Below are 20,137 nucleotides of genomic sequence, written 5' to 3'. Positions count from 1 at the left end.
GCGTGGTTGGTAGCTGGCCGGACCCACTTAAGCTGCCTGACGTGTGAGAAGGCGGGTAGATTATCGCCTAATGGACGGTGAACTCCACCAAGTAAGACCGACGCGACGTTAGAGGTACATTTTGCTTCCGAATTTTTCGTCAAACAAAATATAGAGATGTTCTATGAGGGGTCACCAGAATTTTTGCGCGTCTTTTGTCATGAGAAACTCAACATTAGTGTATGGAACCGAAACCTGTGCAACATTTAAAAAAAAGCTCGATCCTCTGTAAAATTGCAGTAATATTTTGAACTCAGTTTTGGAAATAAAAAGGTTAGAACATTACAAATATATTACAATCCTTACAGAAATTATTTAATGGCAGACCAAAGTACTGAAGAGAAAGACAGCCCCCTTCCTTCCGTTCCTTTTGGTACCTGATCTTTGTGACTTCTTGACATTTTCTTGTTCTCCCCTTTGATCTTTCTTCCATCTGAACAAAATAAACTTTTTTCCTTCTAAATCTTTAAGAAAAGCTTCCTTTATATTTTTATAAACCGTAAGATTTTTTCTCAGAAGGAGAATGTGAGGTAGAAAAAAAAAAGAAAATATTTTCAAGCTTACCGAGTCTAGCCCTTTAAGGAGTAAAATTTGAAAATGGTGAATGGTGCAACATTCACAGGAAGGTTTTTAGGTATACATTTGTAATAAAATTATCACCTAATTACTTAAGTAAAACAGAGAAAAAGTAACTTTTTAGGAGTTCTTGCTAGTGTCTTCCAGATGTACCTACAGCTTTGGTCCCTTAAAAGGAAGACATTTTCTCTCTCTCCCCCCCCTCTCTCTCCCTCCTCTCTCTCTCTGTCACTCCCTTGACCATAATGAAAAAAAAGTTGTGTAAATCCAAGGAGACGCATTTGTTATTAAAGTTCATATAAAGCACACTGTAAGAGAGAGAGAGCTGGAGAAAGGACACATAGTAGCGAGAGAGAAAGAGGGAGAGATGGTCTTGGTGAAAGAGCAAGAGAGAGAGGAAATTAATGACCGGCCAGGACTCAACACTTGCGATGCTCTGTCTCTCTCAGGCAATAAATTATCCGCTTTAAGAGCGAGATGAAAAAAGAAGAAGAGGAGGAGGAGAAAAAAAAAAGAGGGAAAATTGTCCTAAGGGGTGACACATAGCTTTCTCGTGTAGCTAAACAAGATTTTGCCCCTGCAGTTTACAAAGGACTACTTTGTACCCTCTGCACTTTTCCAACTTTGCAGCCCCCTCTGCTGTGTATATTGGGCCTACTTTGAAGCTTCTGCAGTTATATTTTAATATTTTCTGGTAGTTTATTCGGTCAAAATCTCATAATACTACTGATTATGTACTACCTACACTTACCGTGGGCCTGCTCCCCTGTGTATGTGGCCCGCGAAGTACCTTCCAATGTAGCATGTGGCCCGCATACACATGGAAGTTGGAAATCCCTGATTTAGTTATTACTCACATTACTCCTATAGCTGGAAGAAACAATATTGACTTGTGTTACATCCTATAGCTGGAAGATATACCGACTTGTGTTACATCCTATAGCTGGATGTGTATGTGGCCCGCGAAGTACCTTCCAATGTAGCATGTGGCCCGCATACACATGGAAGTTGGAAATCCCTGATCTAGTTATTACTCATATTACTCCTATAGCTGGAAGAAACAATATCGACTTGTGTTACATCCTATAGCTGAAGATATACCGACTTTTGTGTTACATCCTATAGCTGGAAGATATACCGACTTGTGTTACATCCTATAGCTGGAAGATAATATATCACAGACTCTGGGCGTTTGGTTTCACTCTGTGCAATTTATCACATCAGAAAAGCCTTCTCCTCTTTCAGCATTTTAGTCAGCGGCAGGGCGAAAATTTTTCCGTTTTTTATTGCCTTGAGACTGCTGGGGAAAAGGGACTTATCTAGTCTTTCTAGTCTAAGAAACATAGAAAGAAGGAGAGGGCAGAGGGGAAAAAAAGAAGAAGAAGGAGGAGAAGATAGCTGGATGATAATATATCACAGACTCTGGGCGTTTGGTTTCACTCTGTGCAATTTATCACATCAGAAAAGTCTTCTCCTCTTTCAGCATTTTAGTCAGCGGCAGGGCGAAAAATTTTCCGCTTTTTATTGCCTTGATACTGCTGGGGAAAAGGGACTTATCTAGTCTTCCTAGTCTAAGAAACATAGAAAGAAGGAGAAGAAGAAGGAGGAGGAGAAGGAGGAGGATAAGAAGAAGAAGAAGAAGGAGGAGGAGAAGAAGAAGAAGAAGAAGAAGGAGGAGAAGAAGAAAGAGAAGAAGAAGGAGGAGGAGGAGGAGAAGAAGAAGAAGAAGAAGAAGAAGAGGCAGAAGAAGAAAAATAAATATATTATTTCTGTTATTTGTGGTAGATTTGAAGACTACTATCGGTTTTTTTAGCCTAAAGCTTTATTTCCGGTTATTCCCCGACAGAAAAAAAAATAATAAAAATAAAAAAAATAAATATCAGACAAAAAAGTGCATAAATATCCACATGCAATTCTAAATATCCCCCTAGCTAGTTCCCCAGTTGCACATGTGTCGCTGGAAATACATACATTGTTGAAAAACTAACGCGAAACTAACATTGTTTATAAACGAAACTTTTCTGAATACACAAGTTTTGTTTTACTATGAGAGAAGTCTAGTAAGTTTTGTATTTTATTGCATATACAGGGTGCAGGGGAATCTCCAAGAAAGTTTTTACCTGATAAAAGCTGAAAATGTCTCAACGTTTCAAACCATGAATTGAAAAACTAGCCATGGTGAGAAGCTAAAAAGCTATAGGTAAAATTATCTCTTAACTATTATTAAACTTACACGTTATATAGTACATTTTGCTGACGCAGTTGAATAAAAAAAAAATAATAATAATAAATAGGTAATGTCACAGGACTGTGTGCACCTGAAATGCAAAGCATAAAGGAGAGAAAAAATTGACCCCTCCGGGGATTGAACCAGGAATCTCCGGCTTGCCAAACAAAAATGTGTGTTTTTTACAACAAAACAAAGTCCAATGTCAATTAAATAAATTAAACCTTTCATACGTCTTACCGAAGAATAAAACAGCTAATGAAAGCCAAAGCAGGGGGAGACATAAAAACAAACATAACATCAAGACTTGTTACAAAAAAAAAAAAGAACATCAACCGTATACCCAGCCAAGATAGGTGGAACAGAGGGACAGAGAACAAATTGCAAGAGAAAAAGCAAAGTGTATAGACAAAAAAAAAAGTTCAACAAAAAAGGAAACAAAAATAGAACAGACCAGAGGAAAAGAAGAAGGTAAAGAAGAAGTAGAAAAAGCAAAGGAAGGAGTATGAGGAAAGGAAAAAAAAAAAAAATGTAGAAACAAGAGATAGAACAGTGATTACTTAAGCAATCAAACATGTTCCCCGTTAAATGAGAGAGCATACAAAAAAAGTAAAAAAAGAAGAAATGAAGAAAGTAGATGGACAAGATAAACGAGAAGGAGAAGAAGGGGACTGGGAGGAGGATGAGCAGTAGAAGAAGAAGAAGAGAGAAATAACAAGAAGGAGATGAAGTAGAAGATGTGGGGGGAAATGTTGGAAAGGATGAACCCGTGGAGGGATAGGAGAAGATAAAGAAGGAGGAGGAGAAGAAGAAGGAGAGGAGAAGGAAGAGGAGAGGCAACGAAAAGAGAAAGATAAAGGAGGAAGAAGAGGAGATGATGAAAAGGAAGGAGAAGAAGGTGAAGGAGGAGGAGAAAATGAAGAATAAGAAGGAGAGGAAGAAGAAGAAGGAGGAGGAGGAGGAGAAGAAGAAGAAGAAGAAGAAGAAGAAGGAGGAAAATAAGATTGAGCAACTCTCTTGCGTAGAAGAATAATGAAAAGAAGGAGGAATATAAGAAGAATAAGGAGGAAAAGGAGAAAGAGAAGGAGGAGGAAGAGGAGAAGGAGAAATGAAAATTGTATCTCAACGGAAGTATCATTGGGAACGGAAAATGAGAGATTTCTTCTTCTCTCATATACAGAAATCTGAAAATCTGTAACGTTTCCAAGAAATCAGAAGAGCGAAAGAAGAACAAGCCAAACGGAGTTTTTTTTTATATGACGTTCGTTTTTTGTTTACATTCTTTCTTTCTCTCTCTCTCTCTCTCTCTCTCTCTCTCTCTCTTTTCAGATTAGGGTCCGGGATAGGCCCTTCGAGAACGAAGAAATTATAATTTACTCGTAGGCATGTATTTCCTTGTACGAGTATCTACCGAAAGGTTTGTCCAATTATGACAAATTCGGGTCTAGATTGGTAGTCTAGGATCCCCAGCATTATGTGTAGGTAATAGGTACAGATATCTATATTTTTCCAGTGCAAATATTGCAAACTCGAAGTTATTGGAACACCTTTGCCGTTCCCTTCTTCTCCTCCTCCTCCTTCTCTGCCTCCTCCTCGGTGATTTTCCACCCTTCTTTTCGCTTTCCTTCCTCTTCTATTCCTCCTTCTTCTTCTGCTGCTTACATCTACTATTTGAATTGTTTCGCGGATACTATTCCCAAAAAATCTACGAGCATTCTCGCGAGGTTAACAATCACTTTACCATGCAATTGTAGAGGAGTGATAGAATAAGTGGTAAACCTATTTCTCTGATCTTTTGATTACAGGTCTCCTTCGTCTGCAGCAGATCTACCAAAGTCTGAAACCTGGCAGTGACAGCTTTCAGGTTGTAACGGTGAGGCGAATACAGAACGTATCTGAAGCCATCGACTTCTTGCATGACTTGGAGTTACTGGACAGGTGTTCGATTCCCGCCCGGGGCGGATTTTATCCTGATGGGATTCCCGGAACGGCTGGCTTTCTCCTATCCTGTCTTTCTTCTCTCTTCGATTTCGGGACGATAAGACCATAGCAGTTACAGTTCCCTCTATCAAACCTCTTAAAAAAAAAACTTAAAACTAACTAGCCCTATGAAAGAGTCGTCGATTGGAGAGTGGAATTCATACATACCAGACACTCGTAGAACATGAGAAAGGTGGAGAAAGAGAGAGAGAAAGAGAGGGAGAGAGGAAGTGAAAGAGAGAGAGAGAGAGAGAGAGATAGCTATAAAGAGAGGGATGAAGATAGATGGAGAAAGAATTTGAGAAAGAGGGAAAGGGGGGAGAAAGAGAGAGAGAGCGAGAGAAGGGGGAGGGACTGTAAGCTAGAAAGAGATGAACTAGGAATATTTATCTCCCTCTAAATCTCTCATGATATCTAGCTGTCTCATGCATGGAGATTTATGAACTCTCTCTCCCTCCCTCCCCTCTCTCTCTCCCTCCCTTTCCCCTCCCTGATTCTCCCTCTCTTACTCAATCTTTCTCATCTTTCTCCCTCCTTCTCCCATCTGATTAGATCTCTCTTTTCTCTCTCCCTATCTCAATCTGTCCCTCTCTCTTTCCCTATCTCCTCCTCTGTGCTCCCCTTTTCTTCGTTTATCCCGGTCTCCTCCCTCTATAACTCTGTTTAGCTCCTCTGCTTCTTCCTCTCTCTCTTTCTTTCTCTCTCTCTCTCTCTCTCTCTCTCTATATCTCTCTCTCCCCCTTTATAGCTCTATCTAGCTCCTTCTCTTCTTCCTCCCTCTCTGTCTCTCCCTCCCCATGAATCTTCTTCTTTCTCTCATCCCCACCTTTCCTCTTTCCCTCTTTCGCTTAGCTATCTCTCTCCTTCCCTTCTCCTTTATCTTTTTTTCAAGCTTTCTTCCTTTTCCTCTTATAGGTGAAGCCATTATAACTCTCCTTTTTTGTTTACCTACATAATTATGTAGAAAATGTTTTAGATTTTTGTGACATTGTTCTCTTTATCTTTCTCCTCCTTCTTCTTCTTCTTCCTCCTCCTCCTTCCTTCCTTCCTTAATTCCTCCCTCTTATGCCGGTGTTGTGGTGAATGCTGGATTGATTTCTAGAGCCGTACGCATTGGGCCTGTACGGTGTAAGATCTGTAACATGAGATAAAAAGTAAATTTTAGTATACCTTCTGGTAGTTTATTCGATCATAATCTCATAATACTAGTGATTATGTACTATCTACGCCTACCGTTTGTGCTCGGACGTTTGAAACCGTAAATGAGATGGCAAAAAAAGTTTACCAGGCAAAAATATTATCTGTTTCCTTTATGTTTACCAGGCAAAAACTGAGCTCATGGTGAGCTTGGAGAGAAAAAGTCAGAAATGGATGATGGAACTGTGAAAAAATAATAGAAAGTAAAAAAATAAATAGAAAGGAAAACCTAGAATAAAAAAAAGGTGAAGAGAGAGAGAGAGAGAAAGGGGGAAGAAGATGTACCTAGAAAGAGTCAAAGTGAGAGAGAAATTAAACCTGTCGTACTCAGTGTACGTAACTGCAGACTGCAGAGTCTAAAGCAGGGGTTCTTAAACTTGCTCAAGCCACGAACCACTTTTATATTTCATGATTTCACACGAACCACTAAGCAGCCCCCTTTTCTTATTTAATGAAAATACAATAAAATACGTGAAGAGATAGGTATAGGTACTTTCAACTTAGGGGAAAAATGGATTTTTGAATAGAAATTTAAAAATTTTCTCTTCTTTTGGGACCACCTCATCGACCACTTGAAACCTTCTCGCGGACCACCAGTGGTCCGTGGACCACAGTTTGAGAATCCCTGCTCTACAGTGTACTAGACTCTAAGTTCTTTGTATCTCCTGTTAGGCTGTAGATAAGAGAAAAACCTGTCTTTTTTTTTGCTGTCTTCAGCAAAAAAGAAAAAAAAAATCCGCCCTAATAAGTCAAACTGTGAGGGTAATTGCGAACGTTGAGCTTTCTCGGCAGATTTTTTTACTCGAAGTAATCATGTAAAGCCGAGAAAATTGTGAAGACAGGAACCTGTTCCATAAAGGCACTTAAAAAAAGAGTTTTGATAGAGGGAACTATAACTGTTAAGGTCTTTTCGTCGAGAAAGAGAAGAGAGAAGGAAGACAGGATCGGAGAAAGCCAGAATTTCCGAAAACCAACCTTATCTGCTTAGGATAAGGGTTCATTCTCGGAAAGGCTGGCTTCGTCCTATCCTGTCTTCTTTGTCATTTTTGGGACGATAAGACCTTAGCAGTTACAATTCCCTGAGACCAAAAGACCTATAAGTAACAATTACAGTTCCCTCGATCAAATCTCTTAAAAAAAAATATTCTTTGTCCGAAACTAACATTGTTTATAAACGAAACTTTTCTGAATACACAAGTTTTGTTTTACTATGAGAGAAGTCTAGTAAGTTTTGTATTTTATTGCATATACAGGGTGCAGGGGAATCTCCAAGAAAGTTTTTACCTGATAAAAGCTGAAAATGTCTCAACGTTTCAAACCATGAATTGAAAAACTAGCCATGGTGAGAAGCTAAAAAGCTATAGGTAAAATTATCTCTTAACTATTATTAAACTTACACGTTATATAGTACATTTTGCTGACGCAGTTGAATAAAAAAAAAATAATAATAATAAATAGGTAATGTCACAGGACTGTGTGCACCTGAAATGCAAAGCATAAAGGAGAGAAAAAATTGACCCCTCCGGGGATTGAACCAGGAATCTCCGGCTTGCCAAACACAAAATAAATGTGTGATTTTTTACTACAAAACAAAGTCCAATGTCAATTAAATAAATTGAACCTTTCATACGTCTTACCGAAGAATAAAACAGCTAATGAAAGCCAAAGCAGAGGGAGACATAAAAACAAACATAACATCAAGACTTGTTACAAAAAAAAAAAAGAACATCAACCGTATACCCAGCCAAGATAGGTGGAACAGAGGGACAGAGAACAAATTGCAAGAGAAAAAGCAAAGTGTATAGACAAAAAAAAAAAAGTTCAATAAAAAAAGGAAACAAAAATAGAACAGACCAGAGGAAAAGAAGAAGGTAAAGAAGAAGTAGAAAAAGCAAAGGAAGGAGTATGAGGAAAGGAAAAACAAAAATAGAACAGACCAGAGGAAAAGAAGAAGGTAAAGAAGAAGTAGAAAAAGCAAAGGAAGGAGTATGAGGAAAGAAGAAAAAAATGTAGAAACAAGAGATAGAACAGTGATTACTTAAGCAATCAAACATGTTCCCCGTTAAATGAGAGAGCATACAAAAAAAGTAAAAAAAGAAGAAATGAAGAAAGTAGATGGACAAGATAAACGAGAAGGAGAAGAAGGGGACTGGGAGGAGGATGAGCAGTAGAAGAAGAAGAAAAGAGAAATAACAAGAAGGAGATGAAGTAGAAGATGTGGGGGGAAATGTTGGAAAGGATGAACCCGTGGAGGGATAGGAGAAGATAAAGAAGGAAGAGAAGAAGAAGGAGAGGAGGAGGAAGAGGAGAGGCAACGAAAAGATAAAGATAAAGGATGAAGAAGAGGAGGAGATGAAAAGAAAGGAGAAGGTGAAGGAGGAGGAGAAAATGAAGAATAAGAAGGAGAAGAAGAAGAAGAAGAAGAAGAAGAAGAAGAAGGAGGAGGAGGAGAGGTAGAAGAAGGAGGAGGAGGAAAATAAGATTGAGCAACTCTCTTGCGTAGAAGAAGAATGAAAAGAAGGAGGAATATAAGAAGAAAAGAAGGAGGAGGAGGAAGAGGAGAAGGAGAAAGAGGAGGAAGAAGAGGAGAAAGAGAAATGAAAATTGTATCTCAACGGAAGTATCATTGGGAACGGAAAATGAGAGATTTCTTCTTCTCTCATCTACAGAAATCTGAAAATCTGTAACGTTTCCAAGAAATGGTTGGTAGCTGGCCGGACCCACTTAAGCTGCCTGACGTGTGAGAAGGCGGGTAGATTATCGCCTAATGGACGGTGAACTCCACCAATTAAGACCGAAGCGACGCGACGTTAGAGGTACATTTTGCTTCCGAATTTTTGGTCAAACAAAATAAAGAGATGTTCTATGAGGGGTCACCAGATTTTGCGCGTCTTTTGTCATGAGAGACTCAACATTAGTGTATGGAACCGAAACCTGTGCAGCATTAAAAAAAAAGCAGAGAGAGAGAGAGAGAGAGAGAGAGAGAGAGAGAGAGAGGAATAGATATAGGGAAGAAAGAGAGAGATTTACACTCAATACAAAGATAGGTACGTGGAAATTGTTCAAAATATAGGAGATATTAGAAAAGGAATACACATGGAACAAAGAGGCGAGTACAATAATGAAGGAAGGAGGGAAGGAAAGGAAAGGAAGAAGAGAAGTATAGAGATATTATTAGAAGAGGTATAATACACTACACACTACACATGGAGTACAATAATGAAGGAAGGAAAGAAGAGAGGAAGAAAGAATTGAAGGAAAGGAAAGGAAGAAGAGAAGTAGGGAAGGAAGAAGGGAAGTAGGGGAGGAAGAGGGGAAACGTAATGAAGAGCTAGCAAGAAGTATTTGAAGCGGAATCATTGAGATGTGAGAGAAGTTAGCACAATGTGAAAGCTACGAGATTATGATGTATAGTTCTGTTCCAGTGAAGTGACTACAAGAAAATAGAGTTCAGTTCTTCAGTGGTGTAGTGGTCAAGGCGCCCGCTTGGTAAATAGGAGGGCTCGGGTCAAATCCCGGCCGAGCATGGAATTTCAACCTTATTTATTTAAGTTATAAAATTTATTTAATATGACGTTATAAAAGAACTCTAAAAGACAATAAATAATGGGTAATTATTGAAATAATGTAATGGAGAAAAGTTAGTAATATTAGGTACCTACCGACGCATTACCTAAATCACATTCCGATGTTCACAAGGAAAACGGTAAATCAGACATCTCCACCAATTTTTATTTCTTGCACATTGCATAATTATGAAGATTCACGGCGTTCATAAGAAAAAAAATGTTCTTCAATGCCCTAATTTATGGTCTGGATACCCGCGAGCTTTGCATCGCTCAGTTTTCGGCCAAAAATTTCGAATTTCTTGAATAACTCGCGAACGGCTGGCTTTAGGAAATTAACCTAGCCTATAACCACCGCCATAAAAATATGACCCTGTGTACAAAATTTCAAGTTTCTACGACTTACCGTTTAGACGACAACCTCTTACAGACAAACAAACAAACAAACAGAAAACCTCTCTTATTAATAAGATTTTATCATTATTTATTTATTTTATAATTTTTTATTTATTTTTGAGGTATAGAGGAAACTGTAAGACCCGAATCGTCCCAAAATCAGACAGAAAAGTAGGGCAGAATAGGAGAAAGCCAGCCGTTCCGAGAACGAACAGTATCCGTTCAGGGTAAAATCCGTCCGGGCAGGAATCGAACCCGCGGCCTAGAGCTTACATTGATAGAGGGAGCTGTAACAACTGAAGTTTTTGTCCCAAAATCGGAGAGGACAGGATAGGAAAAATCCAGCAGTTCCGATAATGATTAGGAAAAAAATGGCCCGGACGGGAATCGAACCCGCAACGTAGCGCTTACAAGGAAGACGCGCTACCCTCCATGCTAACTAGGCTGCCATAATCGAGCTTGGGTACGAAGAGGTCAGGTCATAGAACTGTTACTAATGAAGACTCAACTTCACTTGAAGATCATATATGGGAGGGGGCCAAGATGAAGTAGGGGAAACAGAAGGAGGGAGATAAAGAAAAGTGGAAGAGAGGAGGGAGAAAAATAGGGAGGGAACGGAAGGAAGAGAGATTTACACTTAATACAAAGAACGGATTAGAGGGAAGGAGAAAAAGGGAGAGAGTAAGGGAGAGAAATAGAGGGATAGAGACAAAGAAGAAGAGGGAGGGATATAAAGAAAAGTATAAGGAGAAGAGAGAGATTTACACTCAATACAAATATAGAGAAGAGACAGAGGGAGGAGAATAGTTATCTATGTATTTCTATGTATGTGTAGTATGTACCTATGTATTTATATTGAGTTCTAAGTCCAACACGTTCGGTGTTGATGGGCCGAATAATACTGTAGGAAAATCTAATGTAAAAGTTAGGAATACCAAAAAAGAACACCGACATCGACATACTGAACGAACAACAAGTCAAAAAAAAAAAACTTTTTAAGCCTCTCTTTGGGTTAAAGGGGTTGGTTTTAACACAAACTATGACCTAGATTTAAGCCAAGTAGGTATTGGCACTATTGACGATAAATTTTACTCTTCATTCAGCAACAGACGATTCGTCTACTCTCATTAACCTCACCGGAAAATGCCAGCAACAAAGCGATTCCCCAAGATGGTCACTTCACTGACGGATATTGAAGCGTTGCGAAACGTTGCTTACGGGAAAAAATGATTTCTTACTGCAAGGAACCGAAGAGGGTATCAGCGAAAATTTTATTGGGTAAAAAGAAAAGGAATTAAGAAAATGTTAGAAATAAAGAAAGAGAAGAGAGAGGGAGGGGGAGAGATAGAGAGAGAGAAGGAAGGGAATTGTATGCAAAGAAACAGTAAACTGTAAAATGTTTTCACACACGATGATATTATCCTCTCTCTCTCTCTCCCTTTTTCTCCCTTTCTCTCTTTCCTTCTCTTCCTCCTCCTCCTCCTCTCTCTCTCTCTTTCGCTCTTTATTTCTCTCTCTCCCTCCCTTCTTCTATCTCTCCCTCTCGCTCTCTCTTTCCCTCTTCCACCTTCTCTCTCTGTCTCCCTCCCTCTTTCTTTCTCTATTATCTTTTCTTCGCTTTGAATGTGTTGAGAGAAACATGTCTGTATGGCATAAATTATTGTAGATTGCCAATATGAGAAACTTTTGTGTAGTAAAAATATTTTAGTTTAAAAAAAAAAAAAAAAAATGTCTGCCCAAGTTTCCCTATTTTACAAGCTTTTTACTCGGAACTTTTCTTCCGGGATCGTAAATTTCCAAGCCGACATTTTATGTAAGCCTGCACGAGAATGTGGGGGAGGACGAAACTTCGAATTTGGCTATTTTTCTGGACGACTATTCAATAACATATCTTGAAGACTTAATCAATAGGGTTCCTTCCCGGTATACGGACGGCTTTCTCCTGTCATACCATCCTCTCCTCGATTTCGGGACCTCTTTTGTCACAGTTCCCTCTATCAAATCTCTCAAAAAATTATTTACTTATTTGTTTGCTGCCTGTAACATACTACATACATATTCCTATTCGTACCTTTGCAGGTACTTGATACAGACAAGGACTTCTTATGTTACCGGCAAAACGTAAAACTAGCCAGGCCTATGAAAGGATCGTCAATTGGAGAGTGGTAGTCATACCAGATAGAACATGAGAAAGGTGGAGAAAAAGAGAGATAGAGCTGGGAAGAGAGGGATAAAGATAGATGGAGAAAGAATTTGAGAAAGAGGGAAAGGGGGAGAAAGAGAGAGAGAGAGAAAGAAGGGGGAGGGACTGTAAGCTAGAAAGAGATGAACTAGGAATATTTATCTCCCTCTAAATCTCTCATGATATCTAGCTGTCTCTTGCATGGAGATTTATGAACTCTCTCTCCCTCCCTCCCCTCTCTCTCTCCCCCCCTTTCCCGTCCCTGATTCTCCCTCTCTTGCTGAATCTTTCTCATCTTTCTCTCTCCTTCTCCCATCGATTGCAGAGCCTTTACAAATTACATAAAGGGTTGTAAAGCCTCTACAATTTCTCCCTGGACGAAAATCAATCAATGATAAACGAACCCCACAGAACGAGGGTTTCAAAATGGCGGCGAGGGTCCTAGACGTCCATTTTGAACAGAGGAACAATTTGCATGTCATAGTATTGGTAGAAAAAATATAGGAAATCCATTTCTTCCATAAAATGAGATTTTCTTCAAATACTCATACCTATATAGATTGCGTTATTTGACCCCTTTTTTTCAACCTTAGGTATGTACAAATAAGTAGGTACCTATTCTAAATACCTATAATAATGAATACGAAAAAAAAGTAATCAAGATAAAAGAAGGAAAAGATAAAAGGAAGAAAAACTAATAGAAAAGTACATATACCTACATACCTATATAATTAGAATCGCCTGAACTGTATAATCTACTTAAGTTAGGTACATAATAGCAGAAATAGCTAAATGTTAATCAGAATACTGATGAACATTAGCAGTTGTGGAGTTAAATTGTGAAATCTATTTAGCTTTTTTCCATCCAAGTTAACTTTTTATTCTGCAAACTCCCCCGGGACAAATTCTGCTGACCCACATTTCATTTTTCCTACAGGATAACTATACAGACGTATAAATTCCTAGCAAACTCTATTTTATACAGGGTGTCCCTTTTACTTAAACCTATTAGAAAAAGTTAAAATCAAACAGTTAGCTTGGAAGTCAGTGCCTCTCTTGTAAGCGCTAGGACGGTTTTGAATCAGGCCCTGGGGCGAATTCTACCTAAACAAATAAGGTTCGTTGTCGTAACGGCTGGTTTTCTCCTATAATTCTTCTCTCTTCGCATTCGGGACGATAAAACCTTAGCAGTTACAGTTCCCTCTATCAAACCTCTTCAGAAAAAAAAACAGCTTAAGTCCATACAAAATTGCCTGATCCCCCCTGTACATTCTTATTTATTACAAGTTGTAAACACATACCACTTGAAAATCTTGAAATACATTTCATCTTTTGCTCCGAGCTATTGCAAGAGCATCCTTTCATATTATTTTTAGACCTTACTCCTTCTGGGGTGTTAAAAAATGGTATGAGAAACACGATTCCAAGTTAGTATTATACCTACACACACTCAAATGCCAACTCCATCTATCAACATAACGATTGTACTAAACGTACTGTACCTACCTGGTTGGTATTCGATCGGTACTCGTATATGTAGGTTGTGGGGATACCTCCTCAGTATGCAAATATTGCAAACTCGAAGTTATTGAAACACCTTTCCAATTTCCTCCTCCTCCTATTCCTTCTTACTCCTCCTCCTCCTTCTCTTATTCCTTCTTACTCCTCCTCCTCCTCCTTCTCTTATTCCTTCTTACTCCTCCTCCTCCTTCTTCTACTTCTCCTGGCTATTTCTTGTTGTTCTCCTTCCTATTTTTGATTTCTTCTCTTTCTCCTCCTCCTTCTTCTTCTTCTCCTTTCTCCTCCTCTTTCTTCCTCCTCCTCCTTCTTCCTCCTCCTCTTCCTCCTCGTTATTCGTCGTCGTCGTCTTCCTTTTCTTCTTTCATTTCTTCATCATCTCTCTTCTTCTTCTTCTTCTTCTTCTTCTTCTTCTTCTTCTTCTTCTTCTTCTTCTTCTTCTTGTCACACCGTTTCCAATTAGGTATTGAAGGTTGGCGATCATTATGGCAGTTTTTCCTCTCTTGTAGTTTCTTGATCATCTCTCTGTTTTAGTAAAAATAACTATTTCACACCTGTTACCTATTAGAACAATTCAATGTCTTTATTTAAAGCAGAGAAGAAGAAGTGGAGAATAAAGGAAGAGAAGAATCAGGGAGAGAAAGAGAGAGAGAGAAAGTAAGAGACAGGGAAAGAGGTTGAGAGAAAAGAACAAGAATCAATGCTAGAGAAGACCATTAGTAAATTGCTATTGAAATTTTCTCTTTTTAGTTTGTCGATTGTGCCCTAGTTCCAGGGTTAAAACAGAGAATTGAGCTCTTGACTCTTTTCGACATTCTGTACCTACAATCTGATTACCAGACCCTGTAGTAGGGTGGATCCGCCCCGAGCGGGAATCGAACCCGTGACCCAGCGCTTACAAGGCAGACGCTTTACCTTACTAAGCTGGCAATATCCCAACCAAGCCAACTAGGCTGGCCTTGATAGTCTTGATACCCAATTGTATTCCTGAAGAGACAATGCTCTCTCATTTTCCCGCCCAAAAGGGAGTGAAGAGCTTTGTGAGGTGATAAAACGGAATGACTCTGTTTCAATAAGTGCTGTGTGCGCCATTTTGAATTTAATGTTCACGTATTGCTTCCATAACACTTCGGACAACACCTTGCCCATTACCAGATAGCATGATAGTTTTGTCTGGTATAATGTTGGAGGGGATAGTAGATAATAGTTATGTTACCATTTTGAATTTAATGTTCACGTATTGCTTCCATAACACTTCGGACAACACCTTGCCCATTACCAGATAGCATGATAGTTTTGTCTGTTATAATGTTGGAGAGGATAGTAGTTATGTTAGGGGGGATAGTTATTTCTGTGCTATCGTTAGAGAAAAATAGATATATCTATATCTGGCTGCACGTATGTATGTGTAGGTTTAATGTTCACGTATTGCTTCCATAACACTTCGGACAACACCTTGCCCATTACCAGATAGCATGATAGTTTTGTCTGGTATAATGTTAGAGGGGATAGTAGTTATGTTAGGGGGATAGTTATTTCTGTGCTATCGTTAGAGAAAAATAGATATATCTGGCTGCACGTATGTATGTGTAGGTAATAGGTACAGATATCTATACTTTTCCAGTGCAAATATTGCAAACTCGAAGTTATTGGAACACCTTTGCGTTTCCTCCTTCTCCTCCTCCTCCTCTGCCTCCTCCTCCTCGGTGATTTTCCACCCTTATTTTCGCTTTCCTTCCTCTTCTATTCATTCTCCTTCTTTTTCTTTATGTGTAGGTAATAGGTACAGATATCTATATTTTTCCAGTGCAAATATTGCAAACTCGAAGTTATTGGAACACCTTTGCCGTTCCCTCCTTCTCCTCCTCCTCCTCTGCCTCCTCCTCGGTGATTTTCCACCCTTCTTTTCGCTTTCCTTCCTCTTCTATTCCTCCTCCTTCTTTTTCTTCTGCTGCTTACATCTACTATTTGAATTGTTTCGCGGATACTATTCCCAAAAAAGTAAAAATCTACGAGCATTCTCGCGAGGTTAACAATCACTTTACCATGCAATTGTAGAGGAGTGATAGAATGAGTGGTAAACCTATTTCTCTGATCTTCTGGTTACAGGTCTCCTTCGTCTGCAGCAGATCTACCAAAGTCTCAAACCTGGCAGTGACAGCTTTCAGGTTGTAACGGTGAGGCGAATACAGAACGTATCTGAAGCCATCGACTTCTTGCATGACTTGGAGTTACTGGACAGGTGAGTTAGTTTTATTATTTTATGTTACCGGCAAAACGTAAAACTAGCTAGGCCTATGAAAGGATTGTCAATTGGAGAGTGGTAGTCATACCAGATAGAACATGAGAAAGGTGGAGAAAGAGAGAGAGAGAGAGAGGAGGGACAGAGAAAGAGAGAGATAGGAAGAGAGGGACGTAGATAGATGGAGAAAGAATTGGAGAAAGAGGGAAAGGGGGGAGAAAGAGAGAGAGAGAGAAGGGGGAGGGACTGTAAGCTAGAAAGAGATGAACTAGGAATATTTATCTCCCTCTAAATCTCTCATGATATCTAGCTGTCTCATGCATGGAGATTTATGAACTCTCTCTCCCTCCCTCTCCTCTCTCTCCCTCCCTTTCCCCTCCCTGATTCTCCCTCTCTTACTGAATCTTTCTCATCTTTCTCCCTCCTTGTCCCATCCGATTAGATTTTCCTCTCTTTCCTCTCTCCCTCTCACTCTGTCTATTTCTCCCTCCCTATCTCTTCCTCTATCCTCCCCTTTTCTTCCTTTCTCTATCCTCCCCTCTCTGTTCCTCTCTCTCTTTCTCTCTCTCCCCAGTCTTTCCCCCTTTATAGCTCTATCTAGCTCCTTCTCTTCTTCCTCCCTCTCTGTCTCTCCCTCCCCATGAATTTTCTTCTTTCTCTCATCCCCACCTTCCTTCCTTCCCTCTTTCGCTTAGCTATCTCTCTCCTTCCCCTCTCCTTTATCTTCAAAGATCTTGTAATTCCTGCATGTTATCTTCGGCCATATCTCGAACATGGCGAGATTTCTGTCTACTGCTGCAGAGATAAATTTATGTGCCCCTGATTAGCACGGGTGTTAACTTTTAGGGCCAATCTGACCATGGATGGTTTGAATTATCTCAAACATGGCGAGATTTCTGTCTACTGCTGCAGAGATAAATTTATGTGCCCCTGATTAGCACGGGTGTTAACTTTTAGGGCCAAATTGAAACCGACCAATCTGACCATGGATGGTTTGAATGAAATGGTTGTGTTCTACCGACCTTAGTGGTGTAGTGGTTAGGGTGTGATGGAGGTGGAGTACGGTATAGGAGGTTGGTGGTTCAAGTCCAGGTCAAGACATAAAATTTAGGGAGGTGGTACCTATTATTTATTCGTGGAACGACATTTGTGACAATGACAATCATTCACTTTGGAGAATCTTAACATTCTTAACACAATTGAGGTTTTTCTTTATTCCTTTCTTTCTTCCTTTTCCTTCTTTTTCTTTTTTCGTTCGTTCTTTTTTTGAACAGTATAAACTGGTCAATTATTTATCGAATAGCTAGTAATAGTAAATAGCTGGTAGGGAAAACGATGGCTCCTGTCCAAATACTATATTATTTTTCTTTTTTTATTAGGGTACTTACCCTTAATAGAGGAGCTATTTTTGCAGAAAACACCACTTTAAAGGAGAAAATCCACTACTAAATTTCAGCGATTTGTCTGAAAACCCCGAAATACATATCTAGCTAATATTATAAAATCACCCCCAAAAATCCCAAAATTATAACACTACCCCCCTGAAAGCACTAAAAACTTTTATCGATGGTTTGAAATTCGGTCACCACAACTTCCTGTTAGATAGAAAGCAGGTGTTTGCTTCATTTAATCCATTGTAAATTTCCGACTGCAGATGGGACCTGAAGCATTTTATTATTTTTTTGCTGAAAGATGAGAGCATGTTTCATTGGCCATTGGGGTCGCTGTTCGCTGATCTGTGTCATAGCATGACCTGAAGTGTGGCTCACTTCAGGTGGCCAAAAAGGGACATAATTATCCCCATTTTCCAAATATGGGTCTCATAATGTGTAGTGCTGTTGTAGATAATTTCATTTTAAAATGAATTCGATCCTAAATATTGAAAAAGATAAGTAGATAATTCTCAAGTCCTGTGTTGGACCTTCCTACATTCTGACATATTTGACATATTATTTCCTAATTCTGATTTCAGATGGGGATTCAAGCACATAGTCCTGGATTGCGCGACAGATATGGCCAAGGCGGTGGCCAAAAAGGGACATAATTATCCCCATTTTCCAAATATGGGTCTCATAATGTGTAGTGCTGTTGTAGATAATTTCATTTTAAAATTAATTCGATCCTAAATATTTAAAAAGATAAGTAGATTATTCTCAAGTCCTGTGTTGGACCTTCCTACATTCTGACATATTATTTCCTAATCCCGATTTCAGATGGGGATTCAAGCACATAGTCCTGGATTGCGCGACAGATATGGCCAAGGCGATTGTAGTTAGTCACGTCAGAAAAGTTACGCTGGGAAAGAGAACATACCATTATCTACTCAGCGGATTGGTAAGTTGAATAACAAATATGGCCTACCATTACTACCGTTAGGTTTATATTGAAAGTTCAAATGTTTGTTGACCTTAGAGTAAGAACGCTGGGCAAGAGAACTTACCACTATCTACTCAGCGGATTGGTAAGTTGAATAACAAATATGGCCTACTATTACTACCGTTAGGTTCTTATTGAAAGTTCAAATGTTTGTTGACCTTAGAGTAAGCCCGACGTGTTCCAGACACAGTCTCCGAGCTTATAAGGTCAAAAAGTTAGTGACTGTTAGTGTTAGACTTGTTTTAGGTGATGTCGAATGTAGCTATAACGGTCTAGCAGGTACGATTTTTTTAACATGCAAAAAATCCTTAACCTGACCATAGGTGCTACACTCACCCTACCTAAATCACATTCCGATGTTCACAAGGAAAACGGTAAATCAGACATCTCCACCATTTTTTATTCCTTGCACATTGCATAATTACAAAGATTCACGGCGTTCATAAGAAAAAAATGTTCTTCAATGTCCTAATTTATGGTCTCATCGCATCGAAAGGGAAAAGAAAAAGACAGGAGAAAGCCAGTCGTTCCAGTTTATGGTCTCATCGCATCGAAAGGGAAAAGAAAAGGACAGGAGAAAGCCAGTCGTTCCAAGAACGAACCCTTTCTGTTTGTGATAAAAATAGCTAGGTTGGGAATCGAGCCCGCAATTTGTAGGCGGGAATTTCAAAAATCAATACATTATTCTGACTGTGAGTCGTTCCAAGAACGAACCCTTTCTGTTTGTGATAAAGATAGCTAGGTTGGGAATCGAGCCCGCAATTTGTAGGCGGGAATTTCAAAAATCAATACATTATTCTGACTGTGGTACCTATTAATTAGGTAGGTATTTATAATAGATTTTAATTATTCTCATTTATTTTCGCAAAACCTCAGGCAAATTTCAATTTAATTTGTGTTATCGACCATACCTAGGTAGGTGGTAATCAGAATTATTTCATTTGTGAATGAAATACAAAATTCTAGGAATCTTTCCGTCATTTGAAAATATGTAAAACGAAGTATTTCCATAAATAATACCTCTAATTAGAAATAATTTCTCTCTCTCTCTCTCTCTCACTCTCTCGTTTTGGGTTTTATGGGTTTTAATTATGGGATTTTAATTATCTCTCACCCTAGGAATCTTTCCGTCATTTGAAAATATGTAAAACGAAGTATTTCCATAAATAATACCTCTAATTAGAAATAATTTCTCTCTCTCTCACTCTCTCGTTTTGGGTTTTATGGGATTTTAATTATCTCTCACTCTCTCGTTATTTTTCACTCTTTCTGGTGCACATATGCAGCGAATCGGTTTCCATAGGGAAAGAAAGAGTCATGAAAAGAGAGAGAGAGAAAATAGAAAGAGAAATAAAAGAGGAGACAAAGACAGAAATAGTGAGGGGGTGAAATATTAGAGAGAGACAGAGCAGGTATATGGAGATAGGCAAAGGGAGAGTGAGAAAAGAAGACAGAGGGGAGAGAGATAATGAAACAGAGAGAGAGAGAGAGATAGCATACAATAATGTCTGGAATGAAGAATAGAGGAAACTTTTTGGTTCTCAAAGGAAAAACTGAAAAAAAGAGGAGACAAAGACAGAAATAGTGAGGGGGTGAAATATTAGAGAGAGACAGAGCAGGTATATGGAGATAGGCAAAGGGAGAGTGTGAAAAGAAGACAGAGGGGAGAGAGATAATGAAACAGAGAGAGAGAGGGAGGGAGAGAGAGAGAGAGAGGGAGATAGCATACAATAATGTCTGGAATGAAGAATAGAGGAAACTTTTTGGTTCTCAAAGGAAAAACTGAACTAAAACTATTTTGCAATTGTGTAGTTGGTGCTTCCTTCCTTCTCTCTAGA

The 20,137-nt window shown here is 39.1% G+C and overlaps 1 protein-coding gene across 1 annotated transcript in view; it reads left to right on the top strand.

The window, feature by feature from the left end:
• LOC103524645 (glutamate receptor 1-like) overlaps window positions 1-20,137 on the top strand; it is a 152,434-nt gene that overhangs the window by 95,190 nt on the left and 37,107 nt on the right. The window contains exons 4-5 of the mRNA XM_017449693.2: window positions 4,648-4,780; window positions 18,137-18,257. Of these exons, the coding sequence (XP_017305182.1) occupies window positions 4,648-4,780; window positions 18,137-18,257 (254 nt within the window). The remainder of the gene's footprint in view (window positions 1-4,647; window positions 4,781-18,136; window positions 18,258-20,137) is intronic.

Source organism: Diaphorina citri, unplaced genomic scaffold (genome assembly GCF_000475195.1).
Source record: "Diaphorina citri unplaced genomic scaffold, Diaci psyllid genome assembly version 1.1 scaffold110, whole genome shotgun sequence".
NCBI classification, from domain to species: domain Eukaryota; kingdom Metazoa; phylum Arthropoda; class Insecta; order Hemiptera; family Psyllidae; genus Diaphorina; species Diaphorina citri.
The sequence above is the reverse complement of the archived record's forward strand: the minus strand, read 5'-3'. Positions and strand labels throughout refer to the sequence as shown.